At 32.5% G+C, this 20,008-nt stretch overlaps 3 protein-coding genes across 4 annotated transcripts in view; 2 read left to right on the top strand and 1 right to left on the bottom strand.

Moving 5' to 3' along the window:
- The window catches only part of LOC148607885 (von Willebrand factor D and EGF domain-containing protein-like), a 42,858-nt gene extending 34,262 nt beyond the window's left edge, over positions 1-8,596 (top strand). The window contains exons 12-19 of one of the 2 annotated variants that reach the window (XM_088546557.1): positions 1,103-1,266; positions 1,927-2,197; positions 2,955-3,104; positions 3,302-3,638; positions 4,167-4,357; positions 5,808-6,083; positions 6,388-6,551; positions 7,679-8,596. In XM_088546557.1, the coding sequence (XP_088402683.1) occupies positions 1,103-1,266; positions 1,927-2,197; positions 2,955-3,104; positions 3,302-3,638; positions 4,167-4,357; positions 5,808-6,083; positions 6,388-6,551; positions 7,679-7,691 (1,566 nt within the window). In that variant the 3' untranslated portion in view covers positions 7,692-8,596. Of the gene's footprint in view, positions 1-1,102; positions 1,267-1,926; positions 2,198-2,954; positions 3,105-3,301; positions 3,639-4,166; positions 4,358-5,807; positions 6,084-6,387; positions 6,634-7,678 lie in introns of both variants that reach the window. The other variant, XM_088546556.1, reaches the window with a different exon arrangement.
- Positions 1-20,008, top strand: part of LOC148607876 (uncharacterized) — a 184,396-nt gene that overhangs the window by 2,202 nt on the left and 162,186 nt on the right. The gene's annotated exons all lie outside the window — the stretch shown is intronic.
- On the bottom strand, positions 11,398-19,997 carry LOC148607884 (uncharacterized). Its single transcript, XM_088547114.1, has 2 exons — positions 19,580-19,997; positions 11,398-17,046 (listed from the first exon to the last, which is right to left on the bottom strand). The coding sequence occupies exons 1-2, from the start codon at positions 19,861-19,863 to the stop codon at positions 16,773-16,775; spliced, it is 558 nt and encodes a 185-aa protein (XP_088403240.1). The 5' UTR covers positions 19,864-19,997; the 3' UTR covers positions 11,398-16,772.

The raw sequence follows: 20,008 nt of genomic DNA, 5'->3' as shown, positions 1-20,008 counted from the left end.
AGTAAAATTTCTGTATACATTGTAACTACAATCGTGGAACCGATGTCTGTGTGTGTTATATTCTTGCGCAATGTCACATCCACCATAAAATAAGATTCAAATCAAAGAAAAAGTTTAAATGCTAAGAAAAAAAATAATTGGCGAAGACGTTTCCTATGAATTTAATGATTAAAGGTAATTGTGAAAATAATCATAATACATTGATCTTCAATATGTAAATAATAAACAAATAAAATAAATCATTTATTCACATATTCACATATACACAATTTATTTGAAGCGGAATCATCGGATATTTCTCAAGGTGACTATATGAGGTCATGATTAAGTTAACAATAAAAAAAACTATTATCATTGTTTCATAGATTTACGGAACTTGGTGTATGAAAATACAATTACATTTAGTATTTTGTATTTATCGAGATAGTCTTAACTGCGCGGACACCGTGTCCAGCTATATATGTACTATACATTCGTCAACCATTTGCACATGCCTGGTATTATATATAGCAGGCCGGGTCATTCGTCCTCGTAGGATTAATCTAAGGTGATAATTTATAATACACGATGTATGATAGTACGGGACAGTTCATCTAGGTGTTATTATGTAGGATAGAGGATCAAATTAACGACACGTCACAACAAATCAATATAATACAACCACTCAGAATGGGACGACTTTATTCGCAACACTGCTCCGTCGGATCAAATTAGACTTTTTTTCAGATTCTTCTATACTTACTTAATATTCCCTGTATCAAGTTGATCCGATAGGACAGTATAACGAATAGAGTCGTCACATTCTGAGACTTTGTGTAATATTGATTTCTTGTGACATGTATCTACTAGCTCTGACATGCCTTAACATCTGACAAATGTAAACACCATATACAGGGAAAGCTGTTACATAACTACACAAGAAAGAGAAAATTCAAATTTTAAATATCCAACTCGTATGTCATGCGAGGAGCATATAATTTTTCGTATGACTTTTTGAAGTATTGGTATTAACTACAATGATGTGTTTATGACTGTTGTTACGTGATGTTGGTAAAAAATTACACCTACGTAGAATGTTGTATTCGTCAAAATCTTTTTTTAGATTGTTTTACCAACTGGAACTTCAATAAATGTTAAAATCAAGAGCAATCACTGGTTAAACATTAATATAAACTATTCCCCGAATGACTGGGATCAAACAGAAGGATTGTGTGGTACATACAACGGAAAAAAAGAAGATGATTTTATCGATAAGGAAACTTGGAAGTACGTATAAACTACCTTTAAATCTTTAATAGTCAAAAGTACAAGCAACTATTCATCTCAAGATATTGTGGCAATATAGCAAGTTTGTATAATGATAGGTCATTGTGCTTTCGTGTATAATGCGCAATGCAATGTAGACCAAACCATGTACAGTGTATGAATTATATCAGTGGCAATTAATATACTGAAAATTACATTTCTAAATCCGCATCACGTGATATTGATTGAGCAACTTAGCGGAAAAGCTAAAAACGTTTACTTTATCGGTACACCTGGTCCATATTTCCAGTTTTAGTGGAGTCCGAATTCCTCACTTACTTCTGTATCTATATAGGTCTTCTGGTTTTTTGTTATTTCATGTTCTTTTTTGTATGTCTCTTTTACGGTGCATTACATAAACGCAAATTAAAAACCAGAATCGTTACAGGTAAATTACAGGTAAGTCTAGATATTTGCATGTAAAATACTGTATTGTTTTAGATATACCTCTTTTGTCTGCAAGAAATTATTCATAAAAGATAACTAAGTAATTACTGTCCCCCTCAGCACACCACGGGGAGTTCCCTTGACTTCCGTTTTGATATGACTCTCAAAAAACAAAAGCCGCAAAAGAGACATCGGTATCATTCATGCTTTTTATACATGTATTGAACATTTTAGGATTCCGTACACAGAGAGCCTGTTTCGAGCAAAGACTAGGAAAGAAAAACTTGAAAATGAAGTTTTGTACTGCTCGTGTCTTGCAAAATCAGCATTAAGAGATGAAAAGAATATAGCCGACTGCCAATGGCAAGAGAGTCTGCCCACGTGTAAACCTTTAATGTGGAAGGAAACTAAGTGCCACACGTATGGAAGAACAAAACGAGAAATCGATGACGATTTGGAGTTTGATGTTGCTTTAGACGTTGTAGAGTTCAAAGAAAGCAAAACTGTAGGCTATACAAATGTTATCAAATGCACAAAACACTAATCGTATATATTGCCAATTTCGATATGCTGTACACGTGCCATTATTGATGTTTATAATATCATTCGGTACATTTAAAAAAAAACACTGAAACCTGTCGTCACCGAAACTCTTCTGCACCTTAATATTGGATTAGACAGTTTACCACGGTTCAAATTACATTAAATGGATAGAAAGAGACTTTAAGCAGGGTTTGCTTGGATTAAAGTCATTTCACTGTAGCTCTCAAACTCTGAAACAGCATCTGACGTTCGAAATTCACTCTAAACGCTGCCACAAGCCCTCTCCAAAATTTCTATAATCCTGAAAAGTCGTGGAAAAGTGAATGATTTTAGCGATGTTATCCGTTTGTCAAACGACGTTTTAATTAAATAATGTCCAAGAATTTCAAAAGGCCTCTCTGCAGCGGTTATTAGGAGAGGAAAAGTAGGACTACCGTTGCGTGGAGGTTGTGTATTGTTAGGATTTTATAAAACAAAGTCTGAGTATAGTTGAACAGATATGGTCTTATATGCCCGATAAAAAAAAGGAATTTCAAGAGAACGATAGATCTGTTATTTTGTAGATTTGAGATGTTGATTATATTCCTATTCATTATGTATTTTTCATCAATATCCTTTCTATAATCAGCCAAAATTAATTAGGCGAAATAGGCGAAAAAATCCTTTTGCTTGTAGCCAAAAATAAGTCGATGCATTGTAATATGTGTTTGTTTTAAAAGGTTTTTGGATGGAAAAATGGATGGACGGAGGAAAAGGCTGTTAATGCGTGCAAGTCGTTTGCAGAAAGGTCCAAACTTTATCACAAATGCAGCACTTTGAGTAACATTCAATCTGACACTGACCTAAAAACATGCGTGGCCGACATAAAGGTTGGTTTATTCATTAATCAAAAACGTTTTGTTTGATAAACATGTGAAAAACCTTCATCTTTATTAATTGTAAGGTTAGACCTTTGCTTCTTTCGCCGATAAATGTATTGTAACAATTAACGCTTAAGTGTTCGGGCTTTCAAAGTAAATATAATTAATTATTTCTCTTAAAAGTTAAAACTGTTATACGGATTTAGCTTTCAGGATCAAATATGTATCTAGTTGGATCCCTTGACAGGATGAAAGCTGCTTGTATCAATGAAATCCGTACCAATACTTCATTTTGGGTACCAAAACCGGTTATAACAACTACTACCGCAATCCCTTCTACAACAAAAGGTATAAAAAAGACTTCTGACAAGCCATTACCAAAGACAACAAATTCAACAACTACTACAGAAAAACCTGACGAATTTGATGCTGATGACTTTTTGGACAATTTTGACACTTCCGGTTTTCTTGCCGATTTTGCTGAAGAAGTTTTCGAAATTGACTGTCCAAATAGTTGCTCAGAGGCTGGGGAATGTAATGAAGGTACCGTTTATCATTTAAAACGTAGACTGTCAGAATATAAAACTATCCATGTACAATTAAATACATCTATTCCAGTAGTATATCTATAATGCGATTGTATAGTTAAGTGAGATTGAACATAGCAACGGTCGAAAATACTTTTATAAACAAATTATGTTCCTCTGAAGTCAACTCATATGTGTTTTATAGAGACATATTTCAACGCGACAATGTCTTTAAACTATATCAATATATAAGAGTGAACTTCGTTGAATATGTATTTTGCACACAAAAAATATGTTCGCTTATAACCACTTTTACAAAAATATCTGGAATTTTCTAAATTGTATTAGTAGCCATTTTGAAGTAGTAATCAAGGGAACCAAGATTGTAGCGGAAACAAAAGAATGTAATCCAGGGACAAAGACCAGGCATGGAAAACAGACAAACACGACAAAGAATACCAATTCAAAGGTATTTGTTGTCATTCTTATCTTATTTGATATCAATAATGACTTAACGAATGTATGGTCATTTGCATCAAAACAGGTGTTTGTACATGTAATGAAGGTTTTGGTGGAGATGACTGTTCTTTGGACATGCGGAAAAATCTTGAACTGTATGGTGTTTCTAAAGAATCTTTTTGTGACATCTCTAAACGGGCCTGTTCCCACGTATCTGTATTTTCTGCGGAGTTCTTCGAATCTGATACAATCTTGTGTCTAATGAAAGACGCTGAGGTATTGAAACTATTTACAATTGACATAACACAATTGGTGCGTGAATGTTGTTTTATGATAATGATGCTTTACTACAGTACTTATATGTTACATGCATGTGTACATGCGTTACTTTTTGAATAAATAGTACCAAACTTATTATATGAAATATGCTACAGTCTGCTGAAATAGTATATCTCTTTATTTGACAATACTGTTTTCTTTAATCCGCTTTACTTATCCAAAATATTACCATATAAGAACATTGTATACCTGTATATAAAAATAAAAGTTTTCTCAAATCAAAGTTACAATCTGAGCTTTTTAGTCGACTAATCTCTCCAAGTAAAACTTCCTTTATGGCCTTCTTTCTGAGATAGAATATTAAATGTATTGCATAAAGGAGTATTTTCTATGAACGAATTGCACAATTTTGTGTTGACAACATGAGTAAAGATTTAGGAGGCGATGTTGATACCCCTAACTTTCATCTGAATTTAAGCATTTTTTTTTACATTTTTTGCATGTTGAAGTGCATAATTTTCCAGCAGAAAATGCTGTCATTAATACATTTCTTTGGAAAAATGTAACTCATGCTGTAGTGATTTAGATTGTTTAGTGTATTTACACATAACGAAGATACTTATGTGCTGCCAAATATATGATAAGTATACTGGTCAAGACAGGTTTTTTTTTATTTGAATAGATGTCATGCAATATGGAATATACGCAACTTAAGAGTTGCGTGTCAAGGAGGCTCATTTTATATATGTTGCCTCTCCTTAATAGCTCGTCAAAATTTGAGATTTCAAATGTTATATTATTTAGATATTTGATGTGAATTAATGTTAGCTTCCTGTTACCTACGTTTGTCTTAGCTAGCCACTTACTCCAGTGATGTAGCTATTCTTTTTAAGGAACATTGCTATTCTAACACTTTTTATTTAATCTTTTGGTCAAAATAAGTTTTTAAATAGATCTATACAGTACTTTGTTACACACATGGCATTGGAGTTTTGGGAACTTTTGATTATTCTAGTTCCATCCTACTTCTTGACGCTTACCGAAGCGTCAGATGTGTGTATCTTAAAAGAGTAATTAAGGGAACCAAGATTCTAGCGGAAATCTAAAGAATGTACAAAGACTAGACATGAAAAACAGACAAACACAAGAAAGACCATAAAATAACTAAAACAGTACATAGAAAGTAACAAATAAAAGTAAATGAGCAACTCATGGGAGCATGAACCAGGTGCACAGGAAGGGTACGCGTACTCTGCTTTTCTAGATATTACCAAATACAAATGGCGATTACTAGGGCAAATGCCATATTTTCTGTGTGAACTGTGTGTTTTGCAGCATAAAACTAAACATACCTCTTCACAAAAATCTCTTTGCCTATTAATGTATCTTTAAGATTTGTTCCATATTTTATCAAGGTAATTTTTTTCTCTCTTCTTCTTCTTTAAAGTTGATGGACAGTAAGCAAATTACACCACGGACTTTAAACACTACGAGTGATGGATCTCTTAGATCATTTTCTGAAGTACGATGTCCTATCGGAGAATTGTCAAATATGATGATAACCACCAATAACAGGACAGAAGTCTTCCCAATCCTTGATTATTATCTAATCTCAGTCTCCCTTGATGGCGAGAGATTTTCTACGGAATCACCAATTATCCTGTACGACTCTACTTGTACCGACTGTCAGTTTAAGAATGGCGAGGTGTACTGCAAAACAAGGGTAAATATAAAAAGCATAGCTTTGTCTATCATTTATTAATTATGTTCCCCAAACTAGTGTATTTTTTTGTTTTTTGTTTTTGCTTTGTCTTTAAGGGATAAAATATTGTGATAATAAGATCGCATAGATTTGCCCCTGACCTTACGACATTTAAAGTAAAGTGGACACGAGCTTAATTGAGTTAATGTATCATGCAACTCCAGTTTGGTATTTATAAGAATTTATACGACAAAAATTGTTCTGTTGAATACAACATGGTTTTGCATGTTGCTATGATGCTTTCACGTCATTTTTATTTCTACAGGATGACATTTGCATTGTGAACAAAAAATGTTTTAAGGAGGAGCATAAAATTTGCAAAAAGAAAGAAGAGGAAGAGACAAAAGAAAATGTCAGCTATGCGCTTATTGGATATTCCTTGGGTGGTTTAAGTCTAGTCATTCTCCCGGCGTTATTTTTTTACAAAAGGTATAAAGCGTCACGCAGAAGTATTAAGTTTTACCAAAAAGAGATGGTCGATGGTCTTGCAGCCACTCAAATTGACACTTAGGTATATACCCTCTAAAAAGTTAGGAACAACTTGTAGTAAAAAAGTCTTTATTGTCGCTATAATTTAGTTCTTCACTTTCGTTTAGTCGTTTTATTAGCTACACTGCAATGGTTTACAAATTTCATTTCACTGATTACAAAATAAAAACATTTCAAAAACACTTAATCATACGAAGCATTGTAACAAGTGAAGAATCAATTCAAAGTTTTAGTGCCCCATAGGACTTGTCATTAAGTGCATATACGGACCACGAGAATCACTCTTTAAATTGATATACATGTATATAGTGTGAAGTGTTGATATATTTTGACTTGATCCTAGACACTTGTTTGTAGACAACCAAAAAAAATAACTGCAGGTATATTTATATTATAGTTTCCATAGGTTGATCTCAGTCGCATTCTTAATAAGCAAAGCCTTTGTTCATTTGAAAAGGAATGAAATAAATCATAGTAACTTTGATGCTTACATGAGATTAATGTAAAATGCTGGGTACAAAGGTTCCAATAAATAAACAAAACTGAAATTCCTGGACAATAAATGAAATATTTAGTTTCACGGTGATTGCCTCAGTTCGTTCTGAAAGGATCAAAAGTACAGATCTTCTACGGGATAAATTCCAACTCTTCCTAATTCTTATTGCCTGTTCCCCGATTCATATTCCCGCTCATATTGAATACCGGCTCCTACGTAAGTAACACGGATTATAATGCAATGGTGTTATTTTATTAACATTATTTATTAATACAATATTTCTATTCATAAGTAGGTCAGTTTTTATCAGTGGGTAAAATAAATTTGGAGTCTAGATTCCCAGTTCTCATGCCCAACTCCCAATTGCCCTATGCCACTTTGCTTAATACCCAATTGAATGAGAAGTTTATATCATTTAGGAGCAGTAGCTGATACCTGCGATGACAAAATTATTGAATGTTAACAAAACAAATAAAAAAATAAATAAATAAAAATAATTTTGTAGACACGAGATCATCCTCAACTATTCTAATTACTATAAAAATGAACACGTTTTTTTCTTTCTTTTCAGGAAATCTGAATGATAATGTTTTGCTGTTGATATGAAGAAAAACAGTAATATACGTTTAGGTGTGAACTTCGCAATATGAGTTTTCAAATGTAAACACTTTCTCAGTGCTGTAGAGAAAGTGGAATATATTTACTATTTAGGTTTTTTTTCTAAATATCATGTTATTTTATTAGACGTCCTTTCGACACGTATCAATTAAGGATAAAGGTTATGGGGATATAACCAGGTTTGGGCCAGAGTATCCCATTACATGTATGATGTAACCACTTCTGGAGTGTTGACAAATCGATGTTAATGACTTCACAGCTCCAGGTTATGTGTATCCTGGTTGCCCCGGGACAACGTTCCAGGTGGTATCTAATAGCCATACACTGTCACAATATAGTTGTGTGTGTGTGTAACAAACTGAATATTCTAATCTGAAAGCTTTTTATAAATTGTATAAGACTATTTAAAAAATGTCTTTCTTTATATTTTTCTCAATGCTTTACGTTTAATCAGAATATTATTTTTTTTTATATGTCATTGCTTAACAGTTGCTAAGATAATTAGAATATTTTGTATTATCACTGCGATTATCCACATTGATATTATTTTCGACAGGCTTTTGAATATGTAAAATATTGTTGACTCTCGAATAAACCAACACTGGCAAAATCCTTCTTACTTAAAATTTGCTTCAGTAAAGTATATGGTGAATTTCTTATGTGATGTAAGTGGGAGATTGTGCCATTCAAAAGCTGTAACAGTATTCGTTGTTTTTTAACTCAGTTGTTTTTTATAACTATTATACCTATATATGTTGTGGGGGTTGCAAATGATTAAATGCTTAAAATGTAAACATAAATTCTTGTATTTTTATTATACACAATTTTCTGTAGACTTGTAGTTTTAAAAAATACATGTAGGTGCACTGCTTTTACTTCGTTTTTTTTTTCTTTTTCTTTTTTTTTTTGTGTTTTTGTTTTTGTTTTTTTTTGCTGATGATTGATTTTTGTTTCTTCTATCTGTATTCTTCATTTCTCATGGGAGTCATGATGCCTCGTTATGTAGATAATGCTGTTTTGGGCCTTTAGAGTACCCATTAGCCTTTGACACATGTCGTATTTGATCAAATAAAATAAATAGTTTTTCAGTAAACCATTTCTACTAAGTTTGGTAAAAATTGGTCAGAGTAATTTATGTAGTCGAAAAACATGTGAGTAGTTTACAGCTGACGGACGCAAAATGGTGGCATAAGCTCACACGGACGTTTGGTCCAGGTGAGCTGACTAGAGGCCCTATATTGGACACAAATAACTCTCCTGGAACTTAGTTGTTCGTCTCATGAAAAATTTGTGGCGGGAATGAAGAATATATTCAGCATTTGAGACTTTCCCACCTTCAATTATGGTTCTTCAGACTTAAACAAAATTTATGTTTCTAAAGATATTGTGTATGACCTGCAAACTAAAGGCTCTAAAGAGCATGAACCGTTCACTTTGAGAATTGAAATTGTTTGGATGTATCATTTAGAACAAAAAATCTAATTAAACAGGTTCCTATTTTTACATCATTCTTGATAACTGCTGAGACAAACAAAAGTTTGCACAATTTAAAGTAAATTATTTAAGACCTTATTTTGATCGACAACCCTATATAGTTTCAAAATATTGGCACTTGAGGTTTAAGGGAGTTTTTTTTAATGAAAATAGCAAGAAAGTAGAAATGTCAAAATAGGAAATAACTTAAGCAATAGATTTTCACCAAAAAAAATGTTTCTATGGATAGATTACATCATGCTTAATGTTTTAAATCAAATCAGACTTTGCTTTAACCGAACAGTTTTTGAGGAATTTGTAAAAAAAAATACCTGCTGTTTGACCCTTACGATATATTTTAGAACAGGCAATCATTTTTTTTGTCAACGGATGAAAAATAATCCACAAAATATTTCTTTAAACTATTGCCACACAAATAACATACAAAGTTTGGTAAGAATCTGTTTGATTGTGTCGGAGAAAAATATTAAGAAATAATGAAAATAAAGCTAAGACACAACGTCAAAAAAGGGCAATAACTCTAACATGGAGCTACAAAATTTCTCAAAAAATGAATTTGATATTGTCAAACACCTTTTTTTTCAAGTCAGAATCTGTTTTAAAAATGAGGTTTTAAAATATTTGCAAAAAGCTATTGTTCGACCCTAACAGGCTATAGTAACAGCGATCCTTAATCAGTTCTGGACTGGATATCCAGAGGAATATTAATAAGTTTGTGAGGAAAACATTTTCAGAAAAAATATTAAAAAAAACATCAAAATTTAGTAACAGCGGCCATATTTTACAACGGATCAATAATCCCCCACCAGTTAGGTGGGACACAGCTTGATACGGCCGCAGAGATCGAAATCTGAAAAGTTGTGCTATGTATAAACACACCATTCAAACTTTCTGCAGCTTTGAATTTTGATAACGACAAGATATTTGACACATGATAAGGATCTGACAAGAATGGAAATGGCCACATTTTGGGGCCCCTATACCTAAATGGTTATTTTAATTATGCTCTTAGTACCTTCATTGTGTTCTTTTTACATAGTCGCTCTTCCACTTGGGGTAAGGCGCCATGTAGTACAATTTCAAAACAACCCATTCACTTTGCCATGACATATGGAAACTACTTATTTCATGTCCCGTATTTAAAAAAAATTCTTGTAATACGATGGCGAAAAAATCCATTCATTAATAGTCAAGTTACTTTCTTGTCATCAGAAAAATGCATGTTTCAAGTCTTAACCTCAAAAATCAATATAAGTCTGATCATCGTAACATCATAGACATTCCTATGCTGATTTCCGCTAGGATATTGGTTTCCTTGATTAGTCTTTCTCTGGTTGTATAGATACGTTCTATGAAATGCTTATTTGGATTTCTTAGTCTATAACGGTTGGGGCTAATCCCAAAAATCAAAACAACGTTCCTTACTTGGTTTGGAACCTTATATACTTTAATAAAGATCAACCAACCAATATGTAAGTTATTGCATGAAAATCAAGTGTCTACCGACGAAGAAAACGACCCAGAGAACAGGAACATTTAAAGGGCAATCTTCTTTTTTGGTGGTGGTCATATAAAAAAACTGTTTATGACCCACGACGACTGATGGCAAGGGACGGACGCAAAGTGAAGGAAATAGCTCAATTGGTCATTCAGTAAGTTTCAAAATCCTAAAATTAATCTAAATCTCACTGCCATGGTGTATACTATCATACTGTCCCATACTTAAATTAACAAGAAACCAAATCTCTACGGCAATAAACATCATCTACAGACTTAAAATTGTTTGGGGAAAAAATGTCATTGAGTGGGGGTGTAAAATTTTCTGAATTTATATTTTACTTCAATGCTTCTGAGGGAAAATATTGTTTTTTTTTTTTTGTTTTTTTTGGGGGGGGTTGGTTTTTGTTTGTTTTTTTTTCTTTTTCAGGACAGCATAATAATAGAAATGTCTGACTTGATCTGTAACACATATTACTGTATTGTGAGCCTCCTCACTGAAATTTAATGCATGTCATTTTTGTATCAAACACAACAGTTTTGGGCTTGGTTTATAAAGTACAAATTGCACTTCTTGAAATTTTGAAACATACTGTTTAAGTTATAGTCCCACTTTGCACTAAATGTAGAATTCATTTACCATGTGGTCATACTGTTTGGAAATAAACAACAAAACAGATATAAGAAAATCACTGGTATTTCAGCACTTGAATGAAAATAACAAATATTAACAACAGATGAGTGATAAGGCATGGACAAAACGACAACATGCAAAAAGCTGAACATGCATAAAACAAAAAGCAGTAAATCATAATACATATAACAAAAAATATGTGAATAACAGGCAGCCTGACATTTGCCCCCGAAGCTATCAATAAAATAATTATCGAAAATTTTAATGTTTATCCAAGTTTAATTCACAAAAATATGCTACAGTGGAGGACAATACAATTCCTCCCACTTATTCTAATATTACAATAAAACGTGATGCACATAAGAATTTAATTACAACTTGTTAAAAACATCAGGCAAGTTTGAAACATGGATGCATGTCAAAAACACAACAATCAAATTTTTCATTAACAATCATAATGATCCACTGGATGAAAATTGACACATTTCCTTTCCATCTTTCCCAATAGAATGTTAAAATTTCAAACGTTAAAAAAGTTATTTGCATCTTCTTTACTCATTACAAATCTGGTTCTGATGGTACAAACTACACATTCAAAGAAATGGGTTCTTTCTGATCATATCTTAGCTACTGCCTGACTTTTACAAAGACTGGTAACTTACCTTGCACAAATCTCCAAAATATTGAAACCATAAATGGCATATCATGTGTTGCATTGTTGAATTTATATTTTTTTCTACTTTCAATACTAGCATGGAGTTGTGTGATGTTTAATAATATATGACAATTACTTTTTATTTTTAAAGGACAAGATTAAAATACTTATTAAACATCAAGATCAAACTTGTGTAAAGCATAGAATTATCACAAACATAAACTGAGTACATTTATCAGTTTGTGGTTTATTACTGAACATGCTTGGCAAAAACCAAAAAAATAACAACTTAGAATATACAGCCTTAATTAGCCTGAAAGTCTGACTAACTCCAGTTTAATGACTAAAATAAAAGTAAACAGAATAATTCGAAAAAACAAAATAATAAGTCTTGTACTGTAATATTTCTGAGAAACACCAGTTGGCACCCCTCCTTTTCTGGATCCTCCCCTGCACGTATCATATAACAGTAGTCTAACAAGAGACATTTGAACCAATACACAACAGATAAATATGTTATATGCACACTTATCAAATTCCCATAACAGAATGGATGACAATAAAACCAAGGGCAGATCCAGAAATTTCAAGAATTAATAAAATTTTCCAACAAAAAAGGTGTAGTTCAGATTCCTGAATCATCCTTGATCCCCCAATAAAGCAATAAATAAATTGAAGTGTTCTAATATTATGACAAACATTCCACAGGAAACTCCCAAAAACCACTCTTAATTAATTACACATCAGGGTAAATGGACTGACAGATATATGTATAGAAGTACAATATAATGCCATGGGCAATTCAAGTGATTTCTAGGCTATCATTTGTTTATTTGTCCAAACTCACCATGAAATTCCAAAAAAGTTCAAACACGGAATTCCAAACCTCCTGGGTCATCCACTGAATACTACTACATCTATCAAAAACAAGTTATATACAAACTGAAAAGTATACAGGTGCAAAGACTAGCATCACTGGCATAAGTCCCTCCTAAAAATTGTGAGAAATTTTTTTCTGCATGAAATCTTGATTTAACACAAAATCTCTTCCCCCAAAATTTTCTTGTCTTTCTTTGCACTTAATCCCCCCTACCCCCACCCCAACCTGAAATTCTGGAACTGCCCTTGATCTGTAAGTCTATATATAAATTATTTGACAACAATAGACATACAGCATAATTAACTAGATCTAAATCTAGTGAAACTCGTAAAAGTAAAGAGATCAAAAAAGACCATAATAACTACACTTAAAAATCTCTTGTTCTTATTGGGAAGAAATAAGCTGCCTGATAATTATAAAATGAAACAACTTTACTATAATCTTAGATAACATACAAACACGACAGGGTTAGCAAAAAATTTTAAATAGCAGCTGTTTGGAATCAACCACTGAATTGTCTAGGTGAGCTAATACATATTTTATACATTAATTTACAATATTTTAAGGGTAGGGAGTTGTTACGATATTCCATCCCGACCACAGTTTAAACTTTACCCTAACCATGCCTTGTGTAATATGACTAAATAATTTTCCACATTTTTACCCTAGAAACACTAACAAATTAGTCCCACTATTAATTTCATATTTCAGCCTGCCAGCCTCCCCAATAAAACCTATTGGTTGCTCCCTATGTCAAAAGTCCCACCATTAATTTCATATTTCAGCCTGCCAGCCTCCCCTATAAAACCTATTGGTTGCTCCCTATGTCAATAGTCCCACCATTAATTTAAGATTTCAGCCTGGTACCCGCCCCAATAAAAATTATGGTTGCTCCCTATGTCAGGAACCAACAAGAAAAAATGACACCCATCACCCCTCCCCCCCCCCACACCACCAATACCTTTTAACCATGTGGTCATAACATATGCATGTCCTTCTGACATTTAATCCTACAGAGAGACATACCAATATAGTGGTTCTGTCAAAATACTGAATTGTTGTGATAAGCAGTTGTAGGGAAAATTGTCCCTACTCCTAATCAACAAATGACAATGTTCATGTTTTTCATTATCAATAAAAAAAAAATCGGATGAACGTACAAATAGTTGATGCACAATACAATGATCTGACTAATACTGAATGAGGTTTTATTCAACTCTATTCAGCAGTTCAGAAGATTTGTATATGGGAAGATGGCTTCTCATGGCTGACAAATAAAAAAAGTTCATGTTTTGCAACTAAGTATGCAAAATAGGAGGTGTACAAAGACATCATGTGATAAAGAATAAATCAGAAATAAGTGTAAGTCAGCATTTCTAAGTAACATGAATAAAACTACCACACTTTAAAAAAAAAACCATTTCTTTAGATCTGTTCAACACAAGGAGTTACATGTACATTTCAGACTCTGGTTTATGAAGGCATGGCTAACCCCCTTAAGTGATTAGTTTTGAAATTTTCTACTAAATTATTTTCCAAAATAAAAATATTCTTTATTCAGATAATACCCTGTTTCTTCCAGTTTTTACCACTGGGCCATCAGACCCGAGCCCTAAAATTGGGAATATTTGAAAATAATTTAATGTCAGAAGAAACACCCTTTCTGATTGGATGAAAAATTGTGTCTATCATCTTACAGACCAGATTTGTAATATGACTGTGACGTCATCAACCTTTTTAAAATGATTCACTCCATGTATTTTGATATTAAAATCAAATTATAAGGAATGGCTGGTGCACAATTAAAAAAAAACAGAAAACCTGCAACGTAATTTCTTTATAAACCATAAAATATGACAGTCTTAAAATGATTTATAAATTTTTAACAAAAACATTACACCATAACAGACTAAATTATTCCCTATGAAGGCTTGAAGCAGTGTTCTCCCCAGGCCATTATAGCACTGTACTTTGCAGTGCTATGATTTCTTAGCACTGTGCTATCAGTAATTAATAGTTAGAATGCACTATGGGCACTGTGCTATAGTTTTGGAGGAAGGCCATTAGAGCTGCGCTATTTAAAAATTATGGGGATAACACTGTTTGAAGTACACCTGACCTCTTATTGAGATATGATAATAAGTGATAAACATAAAATAACAAACTGAACAGTGAAAGACAAACAATGAAATACTGGCTATTAGTGTATACTAGACAATACCATGAATATCATTTACGTTGTAAATAAGTGTATGTTAAATATAATAAAATAAATGAAAGTAATTCAGAGTCATCTACATACTTTATAAGTAGGATTGTTATCACAGGATGCAACTTTACCTATTTTTTGTTCTAAAAATGGGGTAATTTTATTTTTACATAAATGTAAGTTTCAAAATCTACAAATACACCATATAACTATATACATATGTTCATAAAGAGGGATAACTCAAAATGTTTTCAGATCCTCTGCAAAAAAAAACACACATATAGTACACATAGTTTTTCACACTTTTCAGACTCAATACTCCATTGAAAAGCACACATCGGTGTCCCTAAACCACTTTCATACTCCTTTTAATCAATTGTGTAATTATGAGGTTTATACCACTGAAGAAAATATAGAAAAACAGTAATTATAGCGTCCATCATATATGGGGACATTACAACCATCAAATAAGCATTTGATAAGAATTTACATGTATCATCCTCTTAATTCGTGCCATAATGATAAAATATTTAACCTTTCTTATCATTGTATATCTGAATCTTTCAGACTGAAAACGTTCAGGAATATACATGTATGTCATTTAGATACATGTACTATGTATAAACAAATTCTACAAATCAAATCTCTTTTGTAGTAATTCTTACAAAAAAAAAGAAGGTGAATACACATATAAAGTAAACAAAATCATGCAAAAGAATATTTAAAATGATGAAAAACAAAATTTGAAATGTTTGTGGAATCCCTATGACAATTTCGATGCTGTGCCATTACTAAGTCTTATTAAAATGAATTAAAAGGCACTGCCCTAAAAGTTAAAGGAATAGTCTTATCCTGAAGTGAACTCTACCCAATAGCCCAATAATGTATCATACTGTTAACTGAGAAATTTTAATTTTGTCTTTTTTTTGTAATTACATGTATCTTCAATCAATCTACAAATGAAAAATTGCAATTTATGTTTTTCATATGTTTAGGACCACAATAAAAAACATAAGAAAAGTATGTTTCTAACTAGCAAAGTAATTCATGAAGAAAGAGTAATCAAGAGAACCAAGGTTATAGCAGTAATCAAAAGAATGTAATCCAGGGACAAAGACCAGACATGGAAAACAGACATACACAACAAAGAACATAAAGTAACTAAAATCATACATACAAAGTAACAAAAGTAAATGAGCAACTCGGACTCCACTAAAAACTGGGAGCATGGACCATGTGTACCGGTAGGGTAAGCGTCCTCTGCTTTTCTAGAAACATTTAAATAAAAGTGACAATAGTATTGTTTACATATGATTTTCGAAAACATATGATTTCATTTGTTTTTAAAAGCACAGAAACATATTATTACCATACTGGTCCTAAACATATGTTTCCATATTGTAAAACATACATGAATATGAATACATGTGGAATTTTTCCTTTATGAAGTTTCCAATTTGCTATCATTCTTCAAATCGTATTATAATGTTCTGCAATGAAAATACATGTACTTGTATTTACGACAATTTAACTTTCCAAATACCGGTCTTATCATGAAAACTGTGAAAATAAAACAACTGCCGAAAATCCACTCTTTATACTACTAAGTTAAGAAGGGAACACTGTTCAATACATGATGAAAGGTATTGACAAAAAAATGAGTTAATAAATCAGACACCTAAGATCTTAATAATGCTGAGATTTCTGTAAACGTATCATAAGAAATGTTTTCCTTTACTTCAACAGCGATATGTTTAAATTCTCTAGCAGTTGAGACATTTTCAACATCATCATCAAAAAGGATCACTTCCTCTGGTTTGATTACCTCATTTCTATTTTTATACAAAGCTGTCAGTACATCAGTGATGTGAGCCTCTTTTCCATTTATTTCATAACTGTTTCTGGCAAGAAAGTCTGAAGTGTTTCCTCTCACAATTATTCTTGTTGCATCCCTGAAAAAGAAGAAAAAACTAAGATACCTATGATGTACATGTCTGATTTAAGGAGGTAGACCTAGGGTATGGGATATAACTCTTAAAAAGCATTTTACATCAATTTCATCTAAGCATCAAAGTAACCTGGAATAATTTCATTCTATTCCAAATGAAAGCTTGATAGGCTTTGGTGAAATGGAATATGTTGCATACATATCGCTGATTTCAAGAGTTATGCCCCTTACCCCAAGTCTACCTCTTTAAAGTGCAAAAATGTACATAGATGTATGCCACTGCAGGTACAAAACTATTTGTTTTTGTTTAACTAATTTTATCTTATAACCCTACCATAGATTGTTTTATATCCTATGGCAAATATTACATGCATTTTAAGACAAAGCAGATGCTCAATATCAAAAGATTCCCCTATCACATACAATTACATGTACATGTACCTGTACATAACTAGTAATGTAGATCAGAAATACATTGTACATGTATTCCATGATATGTTGTATATGCTCATACATGTGCTTTTTAAATTATACATGTATAGTAATACCAATGGACTAGACTTAAGCACCCCCTTTATTATATATTCTAGTTTGTGAAATTTATGTAAAGTACAAAATGTCCCACAACCATGGACTGCATGGAGTCTAGTGTTAAAGGACTCATCCATATACTTTATGATTAAAACACAGGACAATGGACTGTACATGTACACAGACAACTTCACATTCATTTCTATTCAGGAAAAGTTCTTCAATTATATCAAGGTCAACTAAGGTCAACAGGTGTAAGATAAGGATTGCTACGGAAGTCAAGGGTACAGAAACTAGACACAATTACAACTAAGAATTTTTAAATGATACACTACAGTCAACCTCCACTCTTCATAGTGGAGAGAATGTGAGTGGAGTCACAGTGTTTCCACCCAACACAGTGGAGAGGATGCCAGTGAAGTTACAGTGCTGTCATCCAACACAGTGGAGAGTCGGGGGTATCAATACATATTGCGATATTGGATATGTTTGACAGTACCTATCACTATACATTTAAAGAGACATGTGTCCTTCATGAACGCTGCCATGTTTTACAAAACATAGCCGCTTATGCATGAAAGGAATTAAAAAGTAAGGATTTGTTCCCCAATTCCATTTGAAATAAAACATAAAAAAATATTTTATTTTTTTCTCAAGTTTATTAAAATAATGCTAGCTATAAAACTTATATTACCAATAAATTTATTTAAAAAATAGCATCGTATCATTAGTATCATACATGTAGGTAGCCACGACGTACTGTGAACCAAATCATCCCAAAAAATACTGCGGTTTCGGTACATATGGTGAATCGTTTCTCACTTAGTGGAGAAGATGCGAGTGGAGTCACATTGTCTCCACCCAACACAGTGGAGAGGATACAAGTTGAGTCACAGTGTCTTCAACCAACAGAGTGGAATTTAAGGTGATATAAAAATGAATGTAAAGATATCACAATAAAATGACAAGAAAAACTTAATATTAAGATTTTGAAAATTTAGTGCATGTACATCATGTACATGTACATTGTATATTTTTAAACAAGAAAAAAGATTTCTTTCAAATGTTATATCATGGAAAGATAATAGATTGAATAAGTGAGTTTTAACAGTTTCTAGAAGATTTTCTTTAATCAAAGAAAAAAAAGTTGCAAGAAAAAGAGTTTCAGATTTATTAATGATTAATGGTGAAACAGTTAGAAAAACAGTGCTTGCCTTAACCCACTAGCCCGAAGCCCGGGACTAGTAAAAATTGATTTGGACTAGTGAAATGATGTGTACATTTCGGGCTAATTGAATCCTATACAGACCTCTATTATTCGGGCTAGTCATTGAGAATTTCGAAGGAAAGGACTGGAAAAATGTTAAGAAATTAATTGTTTTGAATTAACAAATGAATAGTTAAGAAATATGAATACCTTACTAATTCTTTTTAACAAGGAATTAATAAATTTGGTTTAGAGCATATGTTTTGACTATTGAAGTCTATCTTTATGCAAATATATTTTAGGTTTATGCTTTAATTGAGGTTTTCTGCATTGCACACGTGCCTTAAATTAATCAATAGTGAAATTTCCAAAGGTTTAGTAATTTGTAAAATACACAATTGGAGGTATTTTCTTATCAAATAAATTTACCTGTGCCCAGCTGTTTTTTTTTTTTTTTAATTTTCCCTAATAAAATATATATCTTATATTTATGCTTAATTAGGCATCCTGCGCAAACCTCCTATCCGAACCCAACCCCCCTCCCCCCCACCCCCCATAAAAAAAAATTTTGAAACTATTTCATGCTTCTTTTGCTTTTTTCTAGATTTCTTAACACCTTTAGTCTCTTAGTGTGACCATATACATACAATATCTATTTTTATTTTTCTTGGGATGAGGGGAATGGGACTTGTTACTGTGTGTACATGTATACAATTTTCTAGCTAATGCATAGCTGATCCCCAAGAGACAACTGTCTGATATAAAATGTCATGCTCACTAAATAAGTTTAAACAATAACCTGGCATAAAGGTGTTTCAAAAGATCTTTGATTAACCATGATTGAGCAGAATAAGTAACTATAGCAACATGTATCCCCTTCTCTAAAGTGACATGTATCAAGTCTTTCATGCAGGGACGAACTTCTTTGGCTAAACTTTCCAAACTATCTTTCCATCGACCACCTGAATGCACTGATATAAGGGTTTGATCGAAATCCATTGCAAGAAGTCGAATGCCTCTCTTGTGCATTGCACTAACAAGAGATTTGACCTTACTGAGATCGTTCTCTTTACATGCAGACATTTTTCAGTGTTTACACAGTACTGCTTTATGTCGAAAATTTCGACAGAATTATTGGTTTTGGTTGGTTAAAAGTTTCATGTCTACAATTTTGATTTCCCTTCACCGGAAATGCTGAAATCGTCAATATTACGGAGAACACAAACGG

The sequence above is a fragment of the Perna viridis genome, chromosome 9, assembly GCF_037379345.1.
Source record: "Perna viridis isolate PV_CMFRI_1.1 ecotype Kerala chromosome 9, ASM3737934v1, whole genome shotgun sequence".
Classification (NCBI taxonomy): Eukaryota; Metazoa; Mollusca; class Bivalvia; order Mytilida; family Mytilidae; genus Perna; species Perna viridis.
This window is presented reverse-complemented; position numbering and strand designations above follow the sequence as displayed.